The 24908-nt window shown below is 38.1% G+C and overlaps 1 protein-coding gene across 2 annotated transcripts in view; it reads right to left on the reverse strand.

Moving 5' to 3' along the window:
- The window catches only part of LOC134658787 (protein stum), a 61324-nt gene that overhangs the window by 12988 nt on the left and 23428 nt on the right, over window positions 1-24908 (reverse strand). For both annotated transcript variants that reach the window (XM_063514432.1, XM_063514431.1), the window contains exons 2-3: window positions 9529-9662; window positions 6616-9046 (exon numbers count right to left, since the gene is read on the reverse strand). In XM_063514432.1, coding sequence (XP_063370502.1) covers window positions 6616-9046; window positions 9529-9662 — 2565 coding nt within the window. The remainder of the gene's footprint in view (window positions 1-6615; window positions 9047-9528; window positions 9663-24908) is intronic.

Below are 24908 nucleotides of genomic sequence, written 5' to 3' on the forward strand. Positions count from 1 at the left end.
TAGTATTGTATAGGTAGGTGCGCAAAAAAATGACCCCACATGTGACCTAAAGTGGAGCGCGGGAAATCCGGCAGAACGGCCTCCATACACGTACGCAGCGGAAATTGAAAATATATCAGCACAATGGGCTGAGCCCGATACCGAGACCTTTTACATTGTAATTTTTAATCTAATAAGTAATATCGGTCGATAATTTCCTTGCCAATGTACGTCTTCAGATCCTCGACATGTTCGGAATAAATATAAACGCTAAAAGAAAATTAGGCAGCCGTCATTGATACAATTATAACTCGAATTCAATAAAATTCGAAAATTTAGAACAATACGAAGGCGTTATTAGCAGGCTTGAGGTTACTGCAATTCCCCCCTTGGTTTCCCATAAAGCTTTATGTATTATTTGTCATATTATCATTACTTAGTCATACAACTGAAACCGTTAACTTTTCAGGATTTTCGTAAGGTTATCCTATACATATGTTAGGTTTGTTTTATGGAAATCCTGAAAAGTGACGCATTTATGAACCAAATGAAGTATGAATAACGAAAATTCGGACAAACAATACATTATGACCTAAACATTTTTGGGAAACAATAGAGATCCTACTACAATTGCAATATGTTATCCGGCTCGAAGGACCAATTCCGCATTTAATATAGGGTCGTTCTCGCATTTCGTGCAAATCGGTGTTTTCGGAAATTTACCAAAAATGTGGTGGCGTTTTCGAATATCTGTTAATGCAAGGTTGTAACATAGGGCCTAAAGTATATGTATCTCCAATGAACAATTCTAAAAAAGTTAGTATTTTCTTTATATGTACAATTAACACCCAATTTTTTCATTCATCTCTATATGTAACGCGTGAAGATATAACTTTGACCTACATTTTAACCTTAAGATACTACAAATAGAAAATTCGTTGTTTGTGCAATAAATGACTTATTTAGTTATGTTTTAAATCGTATAATATTAGAAGCTAGAAATAAATAATAAAAACTATACAGCCTTATAAGTGTATGGTTCAAGTAATTTCTTCATTACCGACGCGAGAAATAGATTAGCTATATTTTGCTACATAGCGAGGGTATATAGCGCCTACCGCCGATGCAACACATTGTTCGTCAGTCAGTTGGCCGCATGATCTCGTAGCGGATGCCCGTGTGCCACTGTTAGCGAAAATATATACGATCTCTCGGGTCGGGAAGGAGTGTGGTTCTCGATAGTCTTCATCGCCATCGCGTGATTTATACAGTAAGTAGCAAGTGTACATTATTATAATTATACGTAATGAAGTGTTTTAGTGTCGCCTTTCAGATGGTTTATTCTGCAAAATTAAGGTCTGATGCCAACTGATGTAGGCGACAAAAACTTCCAAAACTTCATTCATATCGGTTTCATTCACTTCTTTTCCTTCCAATTTTACTGGGGAAGGTAATGAATGACTTAAGAAGGTAATGATAATATATTCGAGGCAGTGCATTTAATGAAAAGAGGCTTAGTAATTATAAATACTACGCTGTTATAAACATTTAAAACTGTATATGATAATAGGGGAGCCTTTGTAGTCTAAGATGGTCGACCTTCACCGATATGTCTGACGGATGAAACTTACATATTATGAAAGAAAATATGTTCCTGAACATAAATAAATAGGGTTGCTTAAAGAAATATGGTCAAGACTATTTTTAATTAATTTTTGAAAAAAAATTTATTTTTTTCAAATTTCACCGATCTGTCTGACAAACAAAATAAGTTCCAATGGAAAGTATACAACTTGTACAATATAAATCAACTAGGTTGCCTATCTTTTCCCGGTCACTATTATGTGGTTATAGGGTTGCTTGCGAAAATCCGATCACAAATAAGGGTTGCCAGGCTTTTAAATAAAATAAGAAGGGAAGACTTTTAGCGATAACTCATAAACGGCTTAACTTATCAAGTTTGCTTTAATTTTGTTTGAATGAGTTTATTAAGCACTATTTTTATGATTTTTTTTTTCATATTTTTGGATCGATTTTTCAAAAGTTAGAAGGAATAACCGTTTTTTGTTCTTTCTAAATTATTATTTCCGAAATGATTCACTTTATCAAAAAATGTTGTTTGCAAACTCCTATTTATTTTTAAAGACCTATCCGACGACACCCCACACTATAGGGTTAAAACGATAAAAATAAATTACATAGGTACAAAACGCGAATGATTTAAATATATTTTGTCTATGCTAATTTTTGAAAATTTGAAAACTACGTTTTATGTGATATGGTGCGCAGATGTTCAAACCGACTTAACAAACACTTGGGGTTGACAATCTCGACTTATAATGATGATAAGTAAATGGTAAATGTACCATCTAGCTTGAACATTATAAGTTGAGATTGTCAACCCCAAGTGTATGTTAAGTCGGTTTGATCATCTCCACAGTGCTTAAGACACATGTTTTTAATATTGTCGATTTTAATTGGTGTTAATTTTCTTGAAATACAGTTTTTTTATGTTCGATTTCATAAGTTTGTTTCATTACCGTCCACAGATAAAATTACCATCTCGGCCGATTTCATTACCAGCGCGTAGTTCATTACCAGTAGCCTTATTAAATGAAAAGTAATAAGGTTACAAAGGTGCCTTTAGCAGAAAAATGTTAATAAATGAATCCACAAATTGACGAAACCCAAAAGTTTACCATTTAAAAGAAAAATTACAAATCGAGAGAATCTCACCGATTTGCACGAAATGAGAGAATGACCCTATTACGTTACTTTCCACCACGCATAATGGTGCTCCCACATTGGCTGTTATATAACATTGTGTGACAGGGACAACATAATAAAAGACTATTCACACTATCATGTTGTCCCTGTCACACGATGTTATAAAGTTATAATAACACTTTATAACAGTCAATGTGGGAGCTCCATTAAAGCCGTATCCAGTGGAAGTTATGGCTGTTACGCTTGCGGGGCCTATGCTGAGCTTCAGCCCTTATGCTGAGGGCCTACCGCGACGTGTTCGACGTGTTGCCTCTCTGTCGCACTTGTGAATTCGTACGTAAGTGTGACAAGGAGGCAACTCGTCGAACGTGATTCGCGGTAGGCCCTCTGGTACACTTAAGTAGTTAATTTATTTTTTATACTTTTTCGTTCATGTTTTTGTTTTTATGTCAGTTTCCAAATAAAATATTTTTCTTTCTTTCTTTATTTCAATGTACTTATATTACACTGCTCTTGTTAGAAAGAGTTAGATAAAACGTGTTCAGTATATTGTGGTACCGTAAAGTCGGGTTACTTTAGCCCTGGAGGGTAACTTTGGCCATTGAGATTTACTCGGTCCAGGTTATACCTATTATTGCACTATAATTATGGAAATATGCCATGAGGTTGGTTTTAATGTTTTTTATTAGACCCTTTTAAATGAGGTTTTCATGTGGGTCCAAATTACCCTTCATTGGGTCAAAATTACCCTTCATCGGGTCAAAATTACCCTTCATTGGGTCAAAGTAACCTGAGTTTACACCCTAATACAAGTGTTTCTTACGGATGCATCAGCCCTGACCATTGGTAGGGCGATATGTAAATGCGTTGCGGTCACGGCACTGCCCCCAAGTAATACCAACTAAGCCGATATTTGGTAGATCTTATGTCGTTGCAATAAGGTTTACAAATGGACAGTTAATTGAGACGGTAGTACAGGAAATACATAGCGTAGATATACGGACCACGCTAAGTTTTCTTGCCGAAAACTATGTATTTATTACCAGCGGGCTCATCACGGTTCCATTTTTATCGACTATCACTATGCCCGTCACTTTCGCACTTACATACTTGTTAGAACGTGACAGAGGCATGGTGATAAACGATAAAAATGCTACCGTGCTACTAGGGCAGGGCTATAACCGCGAAAGTCGAAGTTCGCAAATTGCGGGCATATGTCTCTGTCACACTGATTACGCCTTCATTGGAGTAAAAGAGAAAGATCCCCGCAATTCGCGAATTTCAGTTTTCGCGATAGCCCCCCAGGCTTGTAGACATCAAGCTGAGCGAGGACCTTTTAAGCACAGTTCTGTTCGTCTGGATGAAGTTTTTTTTTCTTGTGCTAATAAATATTACTTACTTAGAGACATGAAGTTTCTGACCAAGTTATTTAATTAACACTGATCTGTAGGACCGGAAAATCAGTTACCTGGTTTCCTTAGCTTAGACAGCTGATCTACAAAAAAGCTCGTTACTTAACGAAAAAGCTTATAAAAATATAATTCATGCCTCATTTGCCCATAGTCCTAATATTGCTGTAGGAACTTATCGGTTCGTGCGTTCCAAGGGTTCCGTACATTAAGTCCGATTTCTAATATGTTTTCCTTTCATCTATTCTATACCTAGAGAAAGAACTACTTTGTGTATTTTTTAAAATTTTAAACCGATCAGAATGGTCGGACCGACAGACAAACGAGTTATCCTATAAGGGTTCCGTTTTATCCTTTTGAGGTAAGGAACCCTAAAAATACAAAAAAATAGTGTGCCAATCAGGGATCGGATACCGGTATTTTTTGTATGGGAACGGAAACGGTATTTTTTCGTTCTTTGCTAATTGGTCATTTCTAATTGGGCAATCTAATAATACGACGTCGTAATCTAAAAACACAACTGAGTCCTACAATTCGAGTATAAAATTATTCGAAAAATATGGTTATTTCTATGTTTTTGCAAAAAACCGGTTCCGATCCCTGGTGCCAATAATGCCTTAAGCCTTAAGCGCCGAGGCATAATTTAAATTTCGTTTTTCGCGCTAGACCCTCAGAACTTTAAATTGAAATTCTATTTCCATGAGTATGAGCCCTTAGAATTAAGCATCTGACATCTGTGCACCTGCCGCGAACGAACAATTTAAGTACCTATCTTTTTCCACCTGCACCCGAGCGCAACCACAGACTAACTGCGTAATTCCTCTATCAGAGACAGACAAATAATAAAAGATTCTCTACCTACATAAGGTAAACGTACTGGTGCTCGACGCGGTCCCAGTACGTCATCTTGAAACTTAAGTCATTGTCAATAGAGGTGACAGCAGGGAGTCATCTATTGGGCATTATTTCACTCCCCTCGTCACATCCGTCGATGGAATCTTCGCTCCGCAAATGTCCACCTTCATCAAACATCTCGGTGAAGCCATCGCTAAATATTAACCGTTGGGACAGATCCCTTAGCGTAATAATGGGCTGGCTAAGATCCAAAATTATGATTTCGATAATCCGAGCCACCAGCATGTGTATCCGTGGGACACGGTACAAATTCAAACCCATCCAACATTTCTTCGGTCTCAATGATAGTGTAGCCATACCTAGCCCGTCTACCTCCACCCTGCACTAGCGCCATGTTTTTGTTGTTGCTTATTCTGTTTTTTTTTTTTTATAATTTTACATTTTTGATAATTAAACGTGATTTATTTTCAAAATTAGGCATTATGCATGTCGAGCACTAATACGTTTACCTTACAAAGTCACTTGAAAAAATATCTAATTCATTATTCTTTATTGCAAGCATTGCAACCATGGCACTGGTACAGTATAGATGTCAAATATAAAATGTTTTCTTGGACCCTGTAACGGCACAATTTATGTTTTGTTTTGATGTTTATTAGTTTTATTACTTTGAAACGCATAAACGGCTTAACAGAAATTATTTAAATAGTGCAAGTATACTGATTATCCCAGGAATAATGAAATTTATTTTCAATTTAAAATGTCAAAAATAATTTTAGTACGAAATTCCAGGTAAGCTAGTAGAGCATTTATCCGGATGTCGTAAATTCGTAATGCTCTACTAAAGATAAGATCAAATTGACATTGTTATGAAATACAGTCTTTACTATTTATTTGTCTTTGGCTTGATGAAAACGATAGCCCACAGACAATAGGCCGCACTCTCTGGGGCATTTTCACTAACTTAATAGGCATAGAGAAAACACTCTAGAGGAAGAAAGTTTTCTTTACGCAATAAAATGTGGAATAATTGTCTTTAATTACTTATGGTTTGATTTCCGTGTTCTGTAATACTGTTTAATATTAATTTAAATTCCTAAGCAGCGTCAGTCAATTAGGGCACATAATGTAATAGTAGATTTTTACCCAAGGGATGAAAGGTACTCATTTCTGCCGAGGTAATTTGGCGTTCGAACGCAGTGAGAGCGCTAATAGTCCGAGGCTGAAGTGATGCCTTTCACCCGGGTTAAACACTCTACTTTTAATTTCGAATACTTACGAGTAAAATGCATGTGAATGTATTTCATATTTGGGTCAAAAACCAATGGCAAAAACGGCTGCGTTTCTTCTGTAAAAATTACAAAAGTTGACGATTTGGGTACTTACATTTTTCTAAGACATCATACGTACAAATTAAAGAAGTAAAAGGTTTTAAGATGTGTATAAGGATAAATTACGAAAATCGGGCGTTAGAGTTGGTTTATTTTATGATTTCCACAGGTAAACAGCATTGTCTTATCTCATGCTAAAACGTTTTTGACCCATTTAGTTTAAAGGTATCGGTTATACCGGAGCGGCTAAGGCGCTCACAAATATCTGAACACGCCTCGTGTTGTGTAAAAAAGCAAATAATTAATAAACTTACCCTCCATTGCTGTGCGTCGACTTGTCGGAATCGTTTCCGTCGGCCATCTTGTTCTGCACCGCCATCTTGTTCCCCGGAGATGACAAATTAGAACTCTGCACTTCCACTTCCGCCTCTCCTTTAACCAGCGTCCCGCTCATAATTTCAACTATCTCACTAGGTTTTTTCTCGTTAACAACCATAACTATTGGTTCTATAGTCTTTTTGGCTGCTTCAATTTTTTCTGCGGCTTTAGGCTCTTCGACTGGTGTTATAATGCTGTCGACAATTTTAGTCGCTTCAGAACGAATCTCTGTTACTGCCTTGTCACTTTCTTTTACAATGTCGTCTTTAGCATTCGCTGCTTTAGTTGCAATTTCGCTTTTAGCTTCTTTTATTTCGTCTTTAGCTTTATCTGCGATGTTCTTAGCCTTGCTTTTAGCTTCTTTTTCAGCTATAGCAGCAGCTGTTAATATATTTTCAGTGGAAACTTCGGGCGTCTTAAGGATATCATCTATCTTCTGTCTCACTCGCTCCACTTGGGGATTAGTGTAAGGCGGCAGTAAAGGTTTAAATTTGATATTATCATCCATGAAATTTGAACTCTTTTCAGGTTTAGCTGGCTTTGGCGCCTTCTTCTCTTCAGGCTTATCTTCAGTTATGTTATTTTCTTCGGCGATATCTTTCTCTTTCTCTCTTTCTTTGTCTTCATCTTTAGGTGCTAGTGAGTCCTTCGAACTGTGTCTTTCGAAAATACCTTTCTCTCTCGCTTTTTCAAAAGCAGCGGGTAATTGGTTCGTAACTTTTGTGACGACGTCTAACGGCTGAGCAGTTATAGCAGCTGTTGTCATTGAAATAACACTCTTCTTCGTTAAAAGCACTATTTCACCATTTTCATTTACAATCTTGTCATATTGTGTTTCATTGTCTTGACGCTTAACGTCATCTTTTTCCATCGAAGTATTTGCAACGGTCTGTTCGATTTTAGTTTCTTCAACCTTTTCTTTTACCTTATCTTTAGTAGCAGATTTAGCTTTTTCAACTTTCGCAGGTTCTCTTTTTGCACTTCGTAGTGTTTCTTCTCTCACAGGGTCTTTCTTTATACCGACTTCATTTAATTTAGGAGTTGATTGAGCTTTAGGTTTGATATCTCTTTTACTCTCCCTTTTAACTAAGGGTGGTTTTTCATTTAGTGTTTTTGTACTGGGTGTTCTGACTAAACTTTTCATGCTGTTCGTTCTATTTATAGGTTTTTTCACTTCAGGTTTGGTCACATTAGGTTTCTGAGTCAATCGAGTGCTCGCTGTCCTATTCACGGGTTTTGTCTGAGCAGGTCTGGATGGAGGTCTAGAGGAAATAGAGACTTTAGTGAGAGGCCGTCTTTTCTCCGGGCTAGGGTCTCTGCTTACAGTTCTGCTAGGCTGTCTAGAATTCAATCTAGATGTAGCAGGTGTATTACCGGCAGTTTTTATTGGTTTCTTGGCTAACGGGGAAGGTTTTGGCGTTTTGGCAGAGCTTGGTTTCAGGTCTTCTGTGGGGCTCTTGTTTGGAGTCCCAACGATGGGCGACAATCGCTTAGCATTGATAAGTCTGTTAGAAGGAGGAGGTCCTCCCCTCCCGGGGGAAATCGGTGGTTTTCCTTTGACAGTTGGAGCTACATTTAAATGCTGAGTGCTCTTACTCATGTTCCTTTTGTCATGCGCTCCGCCTCCGATCCTTATCGTCTCATGTATGCTACTTGTACTATTTGACATATACCTCTGACTCCTGTTCAAGTTACTTTCAACAGGTTTCCTTGAGTTTGAAAAATCGCGTAGGACAGTGACCACTGTTCTTTTTGGTGACATAGAACTCTGTCTCTTAGGGATCTTAGAATGCTGTGGTGATCCATTGTTAGACTGCGGCTGCGATCGCGACACTGCCCTTCTCGACACATGTGTCACAGGTTTAGCAATCTCATCAATCCCATTAACAAACTCTTTACTATCAGCAGGTATGTTCTCATAATGAATAATAGCTACTGGAGAGCTCGATCTGCTCTTCAAATTGATTTTATTAGGCGAACTGCATCTCGATGTAGTTCTAGAGCCAACAACGCTTCTTACAACTTCGGCGCTTGCATTTTTATCCAGAATTCCCATTTCTTTCAACAACGCCGCTTCTTCCTCTATTCTCTTTTGTTCTGCCTCAGCTTCATGCTTTTCTCTGTTCAGCTCACTTAATTCTCTGACTTCTTCTATGTTTTGTTTGAGGAAGTTGCGGGGGGAGTGCGGCCTGCTGAGAGCGAGGGGGGCGAGGGTGGCGGCGGCCATCTTGTCCGCCTTGGAGAGGGAGTTGGTGCGCCTGCGCGTTGGAGAGCTGGCGCGAGAGTTTGCGCGAGAGTTGACGCGAGAATTAGCCGCGGAGGTCCGTGGGGTGTTGTGGCGGGAGGTCTCTTCTCTGAAGCCACGTCCTGGGAAAACAGAGAGTTTAGCAGAGGGTTTAGCGTGGTCGAGAGAGAGAGAGAGAGAGAGAGAGAGAGAAAGTAATTACATGTGATACTTAATGTTCACCTTCTGACTTTATAATTAAAACGATGATACGGTGGAACATCAGGATCATGGTTGAAGTACGCGGGCGCCAGTGTTGGCCGAAACGTTAATGCAATTGAAAATGTTAGCCTTTAACCATTATAAATTGAACCTTAAACCGTAACGGACGATTACAGTTTACGGTTCAATTTATAATGGTTAATGGCCAACATTTTCAATTGCATTAACGTTTCGGCCAACACTGGCGGGCGCATGGTTCCATTTTTATCGCCTGTCACTATGCCCGCCCCTTACGCACTTGCACACTTCTTAGAACGTGACAGGCATGGTGACAAGCGATAAAAATGCGACAGTGCTACCGCCGCTGGACTTTAGTTGGGTCAGTTGGGTGGTTTTACAGTACCTTTAAAGGGTGAGACTCTCCCAGTTCTGGTCTCGATGGGAAGAGAGCGAGGGCTGGAAGGGCGGGACGCGACGGGTGTCTCCGCTATTATCGCGAAAGATGACTCCTTTTTCCGCTTCGCCGTCGGCACCACGCTGAAAGAGAAGAAACATTTCAGTTTTAGACATTCAATAGTAGGTACTTCATTAGTTTATTATATAGTAGTATTATTTTTTTATGATAGGTACAAACGAGCAGATGAATCGCCATCGTAAGCGATTACCGTCGCCCATGGACACCGGCAATAATAGATACTTTTAAATTACATTCTGACAGCGATCAACTTTCTTGTCTCATGTCATGTCACCAGAAAAGAGAGCTTAAGCTGAAACCCACACCTGTGTATATAGTACGTAGTAGTAGAGTCTGTTCGGAAAGAGAAGAGTTGCGGAATGTATGGGGCCCAATACATTTCACGACTCTTCTCTTTTCGAACAGACTCTAGCAGCATCTTGACTAGGCATATTTCGGCCATTCAAAATTAGGATTTGATGATGTCTCCAAAATGATGTTTTGTTAAAATTAACAGCAATATTATTCATGTGTAACCCTATCATTCATACTAACTAATTTCGTAAATTACTCTTCATTTCCTAAACGCTTCAAACTAAATCGTCATACAATTAATTCTAATTCCCAAACCGAATAAAAGTGCTCACTAAATAACCCTCGTGTTTATCAGTTCCACAAACAAATTAAAGACAGCAACTCATTCGGCGCTTTTATACTAAACTTTAGCGTGGTCGTTACGACAACGACACGACTTATCACCACGATAAAGCTGCTGCTTACTTATACCCCTATGCGGCTACCACCAGTTTGGCAGTGACATAAGAGTAAAATAAAACATTATAAATAAAAAAATTGGCCTAGGTCGTGGTCGTGGTCGTGGCGTAGGTGGAAGGTTCGTGGTCTGGCCGCATTGCCCCGCTGGATGGCAATGCTGATCCGCTGGGCAAAATAAAACGTAATTGACTTTCTATGCATCTCGCTTTTACTTACATATTAGTGCGAGCGAGATGTATAGAAAGTAAATTACGTTCTCGATAGCGTATAATGTCAGTTTTCAGTCACACTGTCAGTGACTTATGTTACGGGCTCTTGTGTAAATTTCATTCGATAGCGTGTCGTGACGTAGGTACGCGTTTGCGTTAAGTGTCAATATATTTCTGAGATCCCCGAAATACATATATAAATAAATATATATAGAAATAAATAAACAAGAATTGCTTGTTTAAAGGTATTAGATTTTGTATGGGATTTTGAGTTTCCAAAACGTCCCGCTTGGCGCGCTGTTCAAAATCCCACACAAAAATAGCCATAACGCAACGCTAACGCTCGTCACGCTATCGAATGAAATTTACATTAGGGGTTCTGGTCTATAGTCGAATTTAGTGTAGGTACTGTGAAGTGAACGTCCGTCCTATTAGTAAGACTTCGCTGTCCGTCTGTCTGTCTGTCTGTCTGTCCGCCTGTATGTCTGTCATCAGGCTGTACTCATGAACCGTGATAGCTAGGCAGTTGAAATTTTCAATGTCCACGATACCGTAAAAGGGACTGCATGCATACAGTTAGTTACTTATTCATATTTATTTCTCTCATTGCATAAATGTTCGCTGGATGCCTTAAAAGATAAATTTGCAGGTGACAATCGCTTGCGCTTCATCATCGAATCGCTTTGTCTCTCTATCACTCTTCTATATTAGTGTGACAGTGACAGTTGCGTTTCGTTCGCTACGTAGCGTTGCCTCATCTCAGCACTTACGTACGAATTTACAAGTGCGACAGAGAGGCAGGTCGAACGTGGTTTGTGGTAGGCCCTCTGTTTTAACATGATGATAAATCGTGTCGTTGCCGTAGATCGCGGTAAAGTATAAAAGCACCCATTATACCGGATGTTATTTGTTCTTTATTTTCTTTGTTACCGCAATTTTCGCCGTCATTTTGTAGTTACGATCCACTATGGGCGAAGTAGTGAGTCAAACTTGATAAGTAGTGACCTAGTGAGTCAATTAAGTTTGAAAAGTCAAAAGTCGAGAGTGAGTCAAAAGTTGATGACTCTAGTCAGACGTTGGGTGATTTTTTCATAAAATCATAATTGTGGTGCGTGGGATTTATTATTATGCGTGAGGTTATTCTTTTGTTATTTATTTGAGTACTTATGCGAATGTGTTACCAGACGTCAGGAATTTTCCTGACATGTCAGGAATTTTGGCCGTTTGTCGAGAATGCGGCCGGAATACGAAAATGTCAGGAATTTTAGTGAATTAACAATATATACCTAAAAAGGTGCATTATTTAAATTTATTTATCAAGCATACATAGATATCGAATACGGCTAGACCTCCCCGTTGCCCGCCGATACGAGCGTCAGGAAAAAAATTCACAAATCAGGAATTTTGTCAGGAAGATCCTGATTTGGATCTGGTAGCCCTACGTGCATATAATGCATGGATATAAAAAATATGTAAAACTGTACAGTTTTGTGTTATGGGTATTTAAACTGAGCATGTTTGCGCTAATTGTTTTATAAGTATACAGATAAAAAAAGTAACATTAGAATCATTAATTAAATTAATTCTATCCTTGCTACGAGTAGGTATGTGCGTGTAAGCGCGGTATAAAAAATATTCGAAAGCTAATTTTCTGCCACACTTTTAATTAAAGTCACAGTGGAAATCGTTTTCTGTCGGAATTGCAAAGGCTTTGCGAAGAAATAGCTTTAGCTTTATGGCTTTGCTTAGGAAGAATAGCTTTGCATATTCTTCCCTCTTAATAATAAAATATCTGGAAGACCGCGCTTTGCTCGGAAAACATTATAAATACTCAAAAATGCGCGTTTTCCCAGAGATAAGACCTAGCTAGATCGACTTTTCGCCCCCGAAAACCCATAGCAAATTTCATCAAAATCGTTAGAGCCGTTTCCGATATCCTCAAAATATATAAATAAATAAATATACAAGAATTGCTTGTTTAAAGGTATAAGATTATAGCCTCTTAGTTATGTTCCACATCGCATGTAATCCGTTAGGTTCATAGTTTAATCGTTATGTGCTCGTGACGGACTGACGGTTCGAGTGGCGAGTATCGAGTGACCTCGGGACCTCAGGGGGGTTGACCAACGCTACGGCGAACTTCGTCGAGGGGGTTGCTTGACCGTTTTCACACCTCCTATTCAGAAAAGAGCTTTTTCTTCCCTGCTAGGAGGGATCAAAGTGGCACTTTTCCTCCCTGCTAGGAGGGATCAAAGTAACACTTTTCTGTTCTAGCACACTATCTTTACATTTTTTTGCACATTATTTTTTTAGCTTAAATAATCTTTTTAAGCATCAGATGGTGTCAACACTAAGATTTTTTTATTTTCCTCATAGTTGATATGAAAAGCAGTATACATGTGTCACACGGTATCAAAATTATTTCGTCTTGGGCGTTAACACTTGAATCCCTCATTACGCTCAGGATTCTACATTAGAATCCATCGCTTCATTTAGGATTCAATGTACGCTCTTGACGGAAATATATATCATTTTGATCCTTTGTAACACAAACTACTATTGTTTCGACAATAGAAACTGCATGATTTTTACACGCCTGCCCAAAAAAGGAGTGTGTTTTGTTTTCAGGGTTCATGTTTGTATGTGAGTTTCTTTATTCCACCATAACTTTTTTTAGCTATTCAGTTCGCAGTCGTATTTTGAATTCTTTTTTGGAAGATTATTAATGTTGTTTAAGAGAATCACTTAAGTAATAAATCTATTAATTATAATTAAATTTATTACCCACTGCTTGTTGGTTTTTTTTTTAATTTGGTGTAAACTAAGTAATCAACTTTTTTGAAGTTACTTGGCTTGGTGGGGTTAAACGTGCATACGGGTAACAACTTAACAACTACGTATTAGCTAAATTGGAAAAATCTACATAAATTTAGATATTAAGTTCTCACTTCTGTACAAAGTGACCCGTTTTTAATGCTCTTGAGTGTTAATGAAATTTAAATTAATATCCTTAGTGGTGAACATGCTGTAAAATTTAAAGTATTGGTGAAGTAAAAGTATCTAAGTATCAAAGTCAAACCAATTCAATAAAAACATTAACCAATCAAACGTCTCAATTAAATGCGAAAGTGAAACAAGATGTTTAATTAACCAATTACGGCGATTAAGTATAACATTATGCAGTTATTTATTAGTTGATTACCCGCGAAATGCGATAATTCAAGTAATTGATACTTAAGCGGTATAATGGAGCCATCACCTTGATCGAGACGGTCGGGTGAACACTTTTTTGCTATGGAACGAATTGTGAGTAATTAGAATTTAGCTTATTGGTCGGTTAGTTTCGGTTGTGAATATTGAAACCTAGTAGCCTAGTTAGATTAGAGCTATGTTGGCAACGATTTTAATAGCCCCAGACTGTGCAAGTGTTAATTTAAACGTCAAACTTGAATTAAATATATGTAATATATCTGGTGTCGCAGGCGTCCATAGGCAACGGTGACTGCTTACCATCAGGCGGGCCGTATGCTTGTTTACCGACGTGGTATAAAATGACGATTAAATAACACTTGCACAGTCTGTGCTATCAAACAACTCAAAAATCGGAGGTCCTAGCCCGCCATAAAAGTTTTTTTTTGTGTAAAATCCAATAGATAATGTCTAATAGTTTTTTGTTCCACCTAAAATATCGAATATCGATATAAAAAATACGAGTGTCTGAATCCGTTCCTTTTGACTTCTATTTTTAAGTAGGTAGGTAAATATAGTTGTACCTCCTTTTTGCGTTTCACATTATTTGTTAGACATTTTTTTGCAAACTTTAACGAAAAGAAAGTTCGTCCCGCAAAGCGACAATTTCTTTCGCTGACCCCGCCAACACCTTAGCGTCAACTTCAAGGATCCAGCCATGGTCGCCGAATTAAAATAATGTGTGTGAAAACTATTGTTTGTATAATTTAAGCCACATAAGGTCACGTGGCCTAAATTATAGATAATGTTGGTTGTCGCAGTCAAAATAACTTTATCTCATCTTCCTCGCGGGTCCAGGCATTTTTGCCACGGCTCATGCGAGCCTGGGGTCCGCTTGGCAACTAATCCCATTAATTGGAGTGGGCACTAGTTTTTACGAAAGCCACTACACTTCCAACCCAAAGAGTAATAAACTAGGCCCTTATTGGGATTAGTCCGGTTTCCTCACGATGTTTTCCTTCACCGAAAAGCGACTGGCAAATATCAAATGATATTTCGTACATAGGTTCCGAAAAACTCATTGGTACGAGCCGAGGTTTGAACCCGCGGCGGATTGTAAGTCGCACGCTCTTACCGCTAGGCCACCTGAGGGCCTACCGCGAACCACGTTCGACGTGTTGCCTCCCTGTCACACTTACGTACGAATTTACAAGTGCGACAGAGAGGCAACGCGTAGGCGGTAGGCCCTCAGCGCGCAAAATAACTTCACCGTGGACATGTAAATAATAATTAGTAATAAAGTTTCACAAATTCACAATATACAGTTATTTTTCTTTAATTGCAGACTTAATGCCTTAATGAATTATTTATTTGCTAGCTTAGCTAGCTATCCACTGTAATAAAGGAAAATATTTTTCACCACACCAATCCGAAGAATAGTTATTTGTACAACAAGAGATCAAAGTTTGATATTTCTTCGAGTGCTTATTTTGAGTCCCGTGCAAGCGAAAGATTCTATACTAGCGTAGCGAGTGAATCTAATTTAGAATCTTGAGCGTAGTAAGGGACTCAAAAGCGCACGAGATGTAAATAACTTTGATCTCGTGTAGTTCACAAAACTTTTCATCTCAGCAGTGAGAACATATTAGAGAACCCGAAAAATGTATTCCTTCTTCATCATCACTTACCTCTATTCACTCATGTTTTCTTAAGATATACCAACAATTAAATTTTCACCTCAGCAGCTCGAACAAGGGTACTTTGCTACTTAAAAACAGTGAGCAAAATCGCATTTTGCTCATTTTCTCTCACTCAGTGAGCAAAATGCGATTTTGCTCACTGTTTTTAAGTAGCATCAAAGTACCCTTGTTCGAGCTGCTGAGGTGAAAAATATTAACTGTAAGATATCAAACAAAAACAAACCAAATCAAATCCAAATTAACGTTATTTAAATATTTATCATTCAAAATCATCATTTAAAAGTCAATGCTACCAGCAAACATAAGAAAACAACTCAAAATTTACATTTGATTACCAAAGTAATCAAACGCAAAAGTGAGGCAAACCTCACATGTGAATAAAATGCAATTTTGCTATCAGTTTTTGAACAATCAAGAGAGCCTTTACCAGTTGGTGTAGTGAAAAGTAAAATTCAACTTTGTTTTGATGTTAACTGTTGTATAGTTTAGTTTTGTTGTAATCATGTTTAACTAAAACAGTTGGCTAAGTACCTAAACACGGTTCGTAAGTAGGGCTGTGGTTACGTAGACGTGTGCACTTTCGCCCGCTACGCGCGGGTGCGCACGAGCGGGGCATAGGCGGTAGCGGGAGCGGAAACTGGGATTTTATTGGGGTATTTGTTTCCCATTAAGTTTTAAGTCATCTCCTCCTCTCTTCTTTGGCCAACCCTCTTCCCAGCTCATCTGGGGTCGGGTCTCCTTGTACGTTTGCGCCAGAGAGCTCTGTTCTGGGTTGTCTGCGTATCTAGGCTGTCCTGGTTCATCTCTTTCTGTACTTTGGTCCACCAAGTAGCGGGGGTCTACCTCGTCCTCTGGATCGGTTGGGTATGTTCAGGACCTTTTTGACTACATAGTCATCCTCTCGCCTGGAAATGTGTCCGAACCAGCGCAGTCGGCTTTCCTTGATTTTTTCCGCTATTGGGGCTACTTTAAACGATCCCCTCACGTGTTCGTTGCGGACCCTGTCCAGACGTGTCACACCACCTGCCCATCTAAGCATCTTCATTTCGCTCGTATGTAGTTGTTGCTCGTGACTGCTTTAGTAGTCCAGCATTAAGTTTTAAGTCATAATGTATTGTTTGTCGTATTATCATTAGTCCTAAAACGGAAACCGTTAACGTTTCAGGATTTTCGTGAGGTTATTCTATATGGCTGGTCACTCCAAGGGACGCAGCCTTGCGGTAGAATGAGATAGCAATATCACTTGCTCCTTCTAACGCATAAATGCGTCCCTTGGAGTGGCCGGCGCTGGCCCATCGTGTAGAGGAGCCGATAGATAGGTTAGGATAGGTTTGTTTTATGGCAATCCTGAAAAGTGACGCGTTTCTGAACCAAATAAATAAAATTATGACTAACGAAAATGCGGGCAAACAAAACATTACAACTTTAAACTTTTTGGGAAACAATAGAAAGTAGAAACCCTTTTATTGCCTAGATCAAATGTCATAATTGGAAATGAAAATCTGTTCGACGGATGTTTAGAGTTGTAAATCCTCTGTCTGCAGAAGAGATAGGTACATTTTATTAGAGATAGGATTTTTTGAAATAGTACATAAGTATCTAATACGCAATACGGTCTTTAGTCACCGACCTGCCGTCATAGAAAATGACATGACGGACGCCCCGGCCCGGGCCCGGCCCGGTCTAGCGTGAGTCCTCCTTAAGTTGAGGTAACCTTAGCTCTTCCAAAGACTGTCCCTTATGACTTGGGCCGCGCCGATTGAACGCACTATGGCTAAACGGTTCAGTGACAATTACAGCCCTCCGCGCACCGAGCATGCCGGTTGTGGACCTGATGGACGTTGCACTTGCCACGTGATATATTAATGGACACAACACAAGTACATATAAAATCGGCTGCCGGTATAACTATGTATTCAAGTCGTAAGTAGACATCATCTTCTGCTTTTGGGTGAAAATTGTGTTTCACACGGTAGGAAAGTTTGTTTAACCCTTAGTTAGTGCCTTGAAACTCTTCAAACGCTCAAGATTCCTTTCGAACCACTGGCTACGCTCGAGTATCAATTTTGGGATCTATCGCTAGCTCGGGTATTAATATTAGCACGAGGAGTCAAACAACAACTTTGCCCCCTTGTAAAACAGACATAAATACAAAAACAAATAGGTATTTATTTTCCAAATTGACATGACATGAAACACATGACATTGATTGTTATTAACTAACTTACTCAAGTTAAAGATGTTAGACTCGCCTCGACTAGATAATGATGTGTCGTTGAAATAAACGTCCTACCTACCTCGTAAGTATTTACGATAACTTTGCCATATTACTATCAATTTTTAAACTTGTTTAATAACACGTAGAAATTCAGGCTTAGTACAATATGTTATTAGACGCCACATAGTACCTTTCTACTTTCTATAAGTGTGGAACGGAACCGCAGCCCGCCTTCAGCGTGTAAGCCTTCGTTTGTAACCACAGCGATTAGTAGGTATTATAGAAACTTTTATTTCCAAGATGAGAATTTAGGTATCTTAAACAAAACACAATCTAATTGAAAATATTCGATAAGTATTCGTAGCTATCTGTCTACACATTTAAATACGAATAATGTCTCTGTGAATTAAAAGTACTTGGTAGATATACGGTCGATAGTTCATAAACATCGATACAAGCCGACGTTCCAAAAATATGTTTACAGCGCATCTAAGAAACAGACAATAAGGTCGTTTAAATATATTTATGAAACGATAAAGATGTTTGTTAACTCGACTGTACTAAAAGTTTTTTCACTACACCAACTGGTAAAGGATCTCTTGGTTGTTCAAAAACTGACAGCAAAGTTGCATTTTATTCACATGTGAGGCAATGTAATCAAATGCAAATTTTGAGTTGTTTTCTTATTTTTGCTGGTAGAATTGACTTTTAAAAAGTCAAACTGTTATGATTTCGAATGACAAATATTTAATAACATTCATTTGGATTTGATTTTGTTTGATTTAGTTTGATATCTTACAGTTAATATTTTCTTCGGGTTGGTGTGGTGAAAAACTTTGTGTTTCACTCGGGGGCAAATTGTGTTTAACCCTCGTGCTTTGAAACTTTCGCAACGCTCAAGATTCCATTTTTCGAACCACGCTACGCTCGTGGTTAAATTTGGGAATCTTTCGCTTGCTCGGGTATCAATATTAACACGAGAACAACAACTTTACCCCCTTGTAAAACAAATAACTATTACTGTTTGCTAGCTAGCAAAGTGTTGATGTTGATATCGCGTTGCTTTCACGACATTCGCCAAAAGGGATTACGTTCGATACCCGTCGAGTTGCATTTAGTTTATAGCTCGAATGTAAACGAGCGATATTTTTTGTTCCATTGAAACTATTGAAAGTGAATCTACTTTTATAGTATTTTATGCAACCGTTGTTTAAGAGAGGTCAAAAAAGGCGAGTGGCGTGAGTAACAATTTGAGGCGAAGCCGAAAATTGTTAATAAAGACGCCACGAGTATTTTTTGACTCAGTTAAACAAGGTTGCATACAATACTTTTTCTACGACCAAGCACTTACTTTGAAATAAAATTGTAAATTTTACAAATATTATTCATTCAAGAAGTAGCATGAATGGAGGTACGGGCGGGAAAACAATGAATGAAATAAAAAAAAACATGTCTATGGTTCGCTCATCTGTCAGAGATGACAATTAAAATTATGTTGGCAACAATGTATTTTATACAATATTTTTTAAGTGGCGATTACACGAAGTATCGTAAAAGTGCCAAAAAGATACTGCGTGTAGGCACAAATACTTTTTTGGGGAATAGACTAAAGACTTGTCTTGACAACTATAATATAGGGATTTAAAGGTGTGTGCACGACCCTTTAAATGACAAATAAAAGTACGGGAGTAGAAAAAACTTATTTATAGGTTACCAAGCCTCACAGCCCCGCCTGTGTGGGATTGGATAAGGATAATTTTCTCTTTGTCTATAGCGTACCTAATATATACATTTTTTTTAGATTTATTTTAGTATTACTTTTTAGTTTAAATCTAGTTTGAAGAAAAACAATAGACAAAATCTCGAGTAAGTAGGTAATTCCTGAAAATTGGTTTAATTTAAAAATCCCGTTTACACTCATTCAATTTCAATAGATAATAAACGGTGAACGACTGATTGTTATAACTAATATGTACTTTGACATTCATAATTAGGTAGTACTAATGTTATTTACGACTTTTTTGATTTTGAAATATATAATGTTTTTAATACGTACCTATACATAGTATAGAACACCGTCCCGATCCTAAAATCAATCGCGATCATATTTTACAATCACTTCCAAATAGACTACTTTAACCAAATGAACGCACAAAACCCAAAAGTGTCTGTCTGTTAATAACAATAAGCAGTGGAATCAAATTATGATAATTTTAAATGAATGTTGGCCTTGGCCTGAGGATGGTCCAATAATGGATGAGTGCATCCTACAATACCACTTGTACCTGCAAGCATCAGGTATATTGCTTAATCCTAAAACAATAGCTGATGTACGCATGTGGGTTGGATGAGAAGAATCTCACTTTTGGTGACTGCAGTTACTAATTTAAGAAAGATTATTTGATATTTTACCTCTCATCTTGCTAGTGAAGGATTCATCGTGAGGTAACCGGTGTAATTTAACGGTTAATTCTTGGAATCAGGTTGCTTCATCATCATCATCATCAGCCTAGTCTCGTCCACTGCTGGACATATATGGCTTCTGCTATTGCACGCCATCAGGTTGCCTATCTGATCCCAATTGTCCCTTAGTGAGCCGTGTTAAACACCGGGACTACGACAAGAGTGAAGATTATTACTTCCAATTGACAGATAAAGAATATTTACTTTTTAAAGCCGATTCTAAACACCCGTAATTCAATGAGGTTAGCCATTATTACAGAATTTTAACCTTCGGTCTTCAAAAACTATGTTAATGGATCTAGTCAAACATGTATAAAGCTAAAGGCCTAAATCATTCCTATAAGTATCCCTACATGGTATGGTACCATCGCCCACGGCCCACACTGTTAACTGTACATCGGTGGACCTTATGCCATTTGTAATAAATAAGTCCTCCGATGTACAGTTAGGAGTCTTTTTCCAAAAGCTAAAGCTGTAAAAAGGCTCAAAGTTCACGTTGTAAGGTCACAGCCATAGACTACTATTAAAGTAAAACCAGCAACACAATACAAATCAATCATTTAGTCATTTATTCAATTTATTCATTTATTCAATACTGCATTGTCATGTACCTACATAATAAGGTGTTACAATTTAAAAGGCCAGTTCATGACACCCTGTAAGGGCACACAATAGTAGGTACTTATATTTACAGTTTTATACGACTTTACACAATTCTATAAGGTTATATATCATACCTCCACTTTCTTAATACGCCCTTCAACCCAAGCAGTGAGTCACCCGCCCATACTCACAATTCTCAAATTCTCACACACGTGCCCACACGCGTCTATTGTTTGAGGTTGGGCAATGTGATGCGCAGTATGATGCAGCTATTGAGCTATTATAGGACCATCAGACTCATCAGGCCATGGCCGAGAAACTGAAGTGTAATGAGCTTTTGAACTTTAATTAATTTAATAATTTGTTTTTGTAACTGGTGACCGGTGACCTCGCAGAACGTATCAGGATTGCGATACAGCGAGGAAATGTCGCCAGCATCCTTGGTACAATGCCTCAAGGGCCTATTTTAGATTTAAGCTAGTTATTAATTTATTTTAGTAATACCACTGTATATATCTTGTTTGTAAATAAATGACTTTACGAAAAAAAAAGTTAATTTAATTATTCTTCTTAATTAATGTTTGTATTTTGTTTTTGATGGCGTCTATACTATACCTACACAGTGTTTATTTGTCAGCATTTTGGTGGCAATTGTGAGTTACAATCTGAATGAAATGTTAATGTTAATAACGCTTTTATGGACCATGACCATTTTTTAAAGTGCCATCAGTAGGTACTGTAGCTAACTACTTACATGTATTATTTTTTACTACTCTTCCTAATTCTGGATATCAGTTATAATCTAATCTTTCTCACAATTAGTAAAGTATAATCCCAAACTGATTACCTCCAAGTGCAACTAGAGTTGCATCATGCGTGGGCGCATCTGTTACAGATCACGTGCGTAAGACGAAGCACACAACAGAGGCCAAAGTAAATATGAATGACCGGCCTTGCCTAGTCAGTAGTGGCCCTGCTTAGGAAGCCGATGGTCCTGGGTTTGAATCTCGGTAAGGGCATTTATTTAAACTTTATTGCACAAAATATGTACAACAATGTACAAATGGCGGACTTAATGCCAAATGACATTCTCTACCAGTCAACTATAGGGCCCAACAGAGACACAGAGAGAGATTTATTTGTGTGATGAACTCAGATATTTGTGCCTGAGCTATGGATGTTTTCTATGTTTTTAATTATTTATCTCACCCACATCGTACCGTATCGTACCCGTATCGTACCCACAACTCAAGCCTTTTGAGCTTACTCTGTGGGGCTCAGTCGATTTGTGTAAGATTGTCCCATAATATTTATTTATTTAATTATTGAACTGTGTAGGATGCAGTGTATTGTGTATTTCACAACTTTCACAAATGTTGACCTCGCGGTCTTTGTAAACGCTTTATGAACGGCATCTATGCGTGGTCGTCTATAATCTGTTGTCTTCAATCACTCAAAATGTTGGGAAACGTAATAATGAGCACCTGTTGATTACTATTTTGTTGTGGGGAGTAAGTATACGAGTAGGTATAATGGTTGTTAAAAACTACTTAGGTGTAGTATAATCGTATCGGGTACTTAAATGTTCATGAGCGATGTTTTAAATGAAGTTTAAGGGCCTGCGTAGTCTAGTTAATTATAAGTCTGCCTTCGAAGAGGTTGTTGGTTCGAATCCCGGTAGCGCTGGATAATTTTGGCTGTTTTCTATTATTTATCTCATCTTATCATCGTTTTCCTAGCGTTGTCCCGCTCACTAGGGGAGCTCGTGGTCCGCTCGGCATTCTAATCCCAAGATTGGCGCACTCAATGTCTCTACGTAATAGGACAGAAGATTTCATGATCTGGCGGATTAAGTGCGTTCGGCCGCCGACAAGGCTATGAGATAAATATGAGAATATTTCTCAGTTCTTAAAAGTAACAATTATTTTATCTATCCGTTTTAAATCTAGACAACTAACGTGATAACTGCCTTCTCGACCCTCAAATTTATCTAAAATTACCTAAATTGGCACAATATCGCACAGCGAAACGGGTGACTAATGGATTGTGGTACCTACACGCGAACATGTTGCCACACTCGATTAATTGTTATCAATTAGGTATAGCCTCTAGCCACCCATACGTCAAACCTTGCCAAGCAAAATGAAATTTTATTTTGTCAACACAAAGTTCAAATTAGAATGGAACAGTAGACCTTTTTATAGGTCTCTGGCCGGCTAGAGGATAGAGTTGTGGGATGGTATCGTATCGATTCGCCATTTTGTAATTTGGCGCCAATTGGTTGATGTGTTGAGTTAATTGTCTATGGAAGCAACCATGGATGTTGGAGACCATAGAAAAGTGTGGAATAGATTACGATACAAGTGCGAAAAGTAGGAAATTCGCTACGAGTGGCGATAAATTGAAACACGACCGAAGGGAGTGTTTTAAATCGAAACAATACAAGTTGCGAATTACCTTTTCGCACGTGTATAAGACAACGTTTTACAGTAGGTACATAAGGCTCTTTAAATTTTTAACATATGCACGTATTGTGCCAGTTACCGCACTAGGGCGGTAAATTAGCACCATATGTACCTATACGTAGTAAAATAAATACCTAGGGTGATATTAGGTATGTCTAGCCGTACCTATTACTTTGAGAGTTTTTGTAGTTGTACCGTACCTATTTAGGTTATACCGAAGAAGTTTTGTGTGGTAGTTGCAAACCCAATATCTTGAAAAAAAAAATAAACATCCGTTCGAAATATTTTAGCGAATTATAATGTCAACTGTCTTTTACATGGACTCATGAATTGTACATATTTCTCTCTTTAGATAAAGTAGGAATAAACAACTAAATCAGTCTGTAGTTTACTATGGCAACAAAATAATTATCTGGTTATTGAAATTTTTCTTTGTGGTTCTTTATTAAGAGCCAACAGGAGTGGTCATTTCTCCATACAAACGTACTCGACTGTTTCCTCCGTGGGTTTTGAAGCTAGAGCAATGATTTTTTCAACACAGATTAATATTGTCAATATCTGTGTCGGACCGTTTTGATTTTTTTGATATTTTTGTTTTTTAAGGCGCTAGAGCCCTTCAATAATGGCCATAATGGCCTAATTGACTATGCCGCAATGAGAGGCGTGTTACTCAAAACTGATATCAATTAGCCAAAAAAGCAAAACGGTCCGACACAGATAATTTCATAATCATTTAGATTTCCAAATTTGGTTACGATTGGTTAAGTTTTGGAGGAGGAAACAGTCGAGTACTAAACCTCGATTTTTGAGATTTTTGCGCAGGATTTTTCGCCTTGTCCTTATCGCACTAGTTTTAGGAGCCGCTTCCGTTAGCGAGACGGGTATATTTAGCTGAAATATTTAAATCTCAGCTCCTGTTTCGTCTTAATGTAATTGCCTCTATTGGCAGTTCAGCGGGGTAACGCAGCCAGCATCTTGACGTAACTGGTGACCGAAGAGCTGGCGGCTACCTCGCACAACGTATCAGCATTGCGATACAGCGAGGAAATGTCGCCAGCATCCTTGGTACAATGCCTCAAGGGCCTATTTTAGATTTAGGCTAGTTTTTAATTTCTTTTAGTAATACATAATACGAAAATATACAGAATAAAATATAATAAAACATAAAAAAAAGTAGAATAATAAAGTACAAACTAAACTTTTTAATCGAACGCACGCACCGTTTCGGTGACAGTTGACTTCGCGCGTAAACGACATGTTGGCGCGAAACAGAACTGAACTGACAGAAGGCAGGTGTATTTTACTGCTTATTTAAATTACTATGGCTAGTATGGTTGGTTGTGCGAGTCATGTAGGTGTATCTTAATTAAACAATAGTTATTTTCACCTCAGCAGCTCGAACAAGGGTACTTTGATTCTTAAAAACAGTGAGCAAAATGCGATTTTGCTCACTGAGTGAGACAAAATGACATTCAAGTGACCTTTATAGTCAAATGTCATTTCAACATGCGGGGTCTAATAAAAGTTCGAAATACTTGGGTTCTATTATCTCTGTCCTTTTCACACTGTTAGCAAAAAGAAACAGACAAAAAAAAGTTAAAACGACATTCAACAGTATATTCACGGTTTATAATAGACCCCCGAAAAACTTCAGACCGCATCGTTCCAAACCACGTACGAGTATGAATTCTTAATAATTAATAAATAA

The sequence above is a fragment of the Cydia amplana genome, chromosome 23 (assembly GCF_948474715.1).
Source record: "Cydia amplana chromosome 23, ilCydAmpl1.1, whole genome shotgun sequence".
Taxonomy (NCBI): Eukaryota; Metazoa; Arthropoda; class Insecta; order Lepidoptera; family Tortricidae; genus Cydia; species Cydia amplana.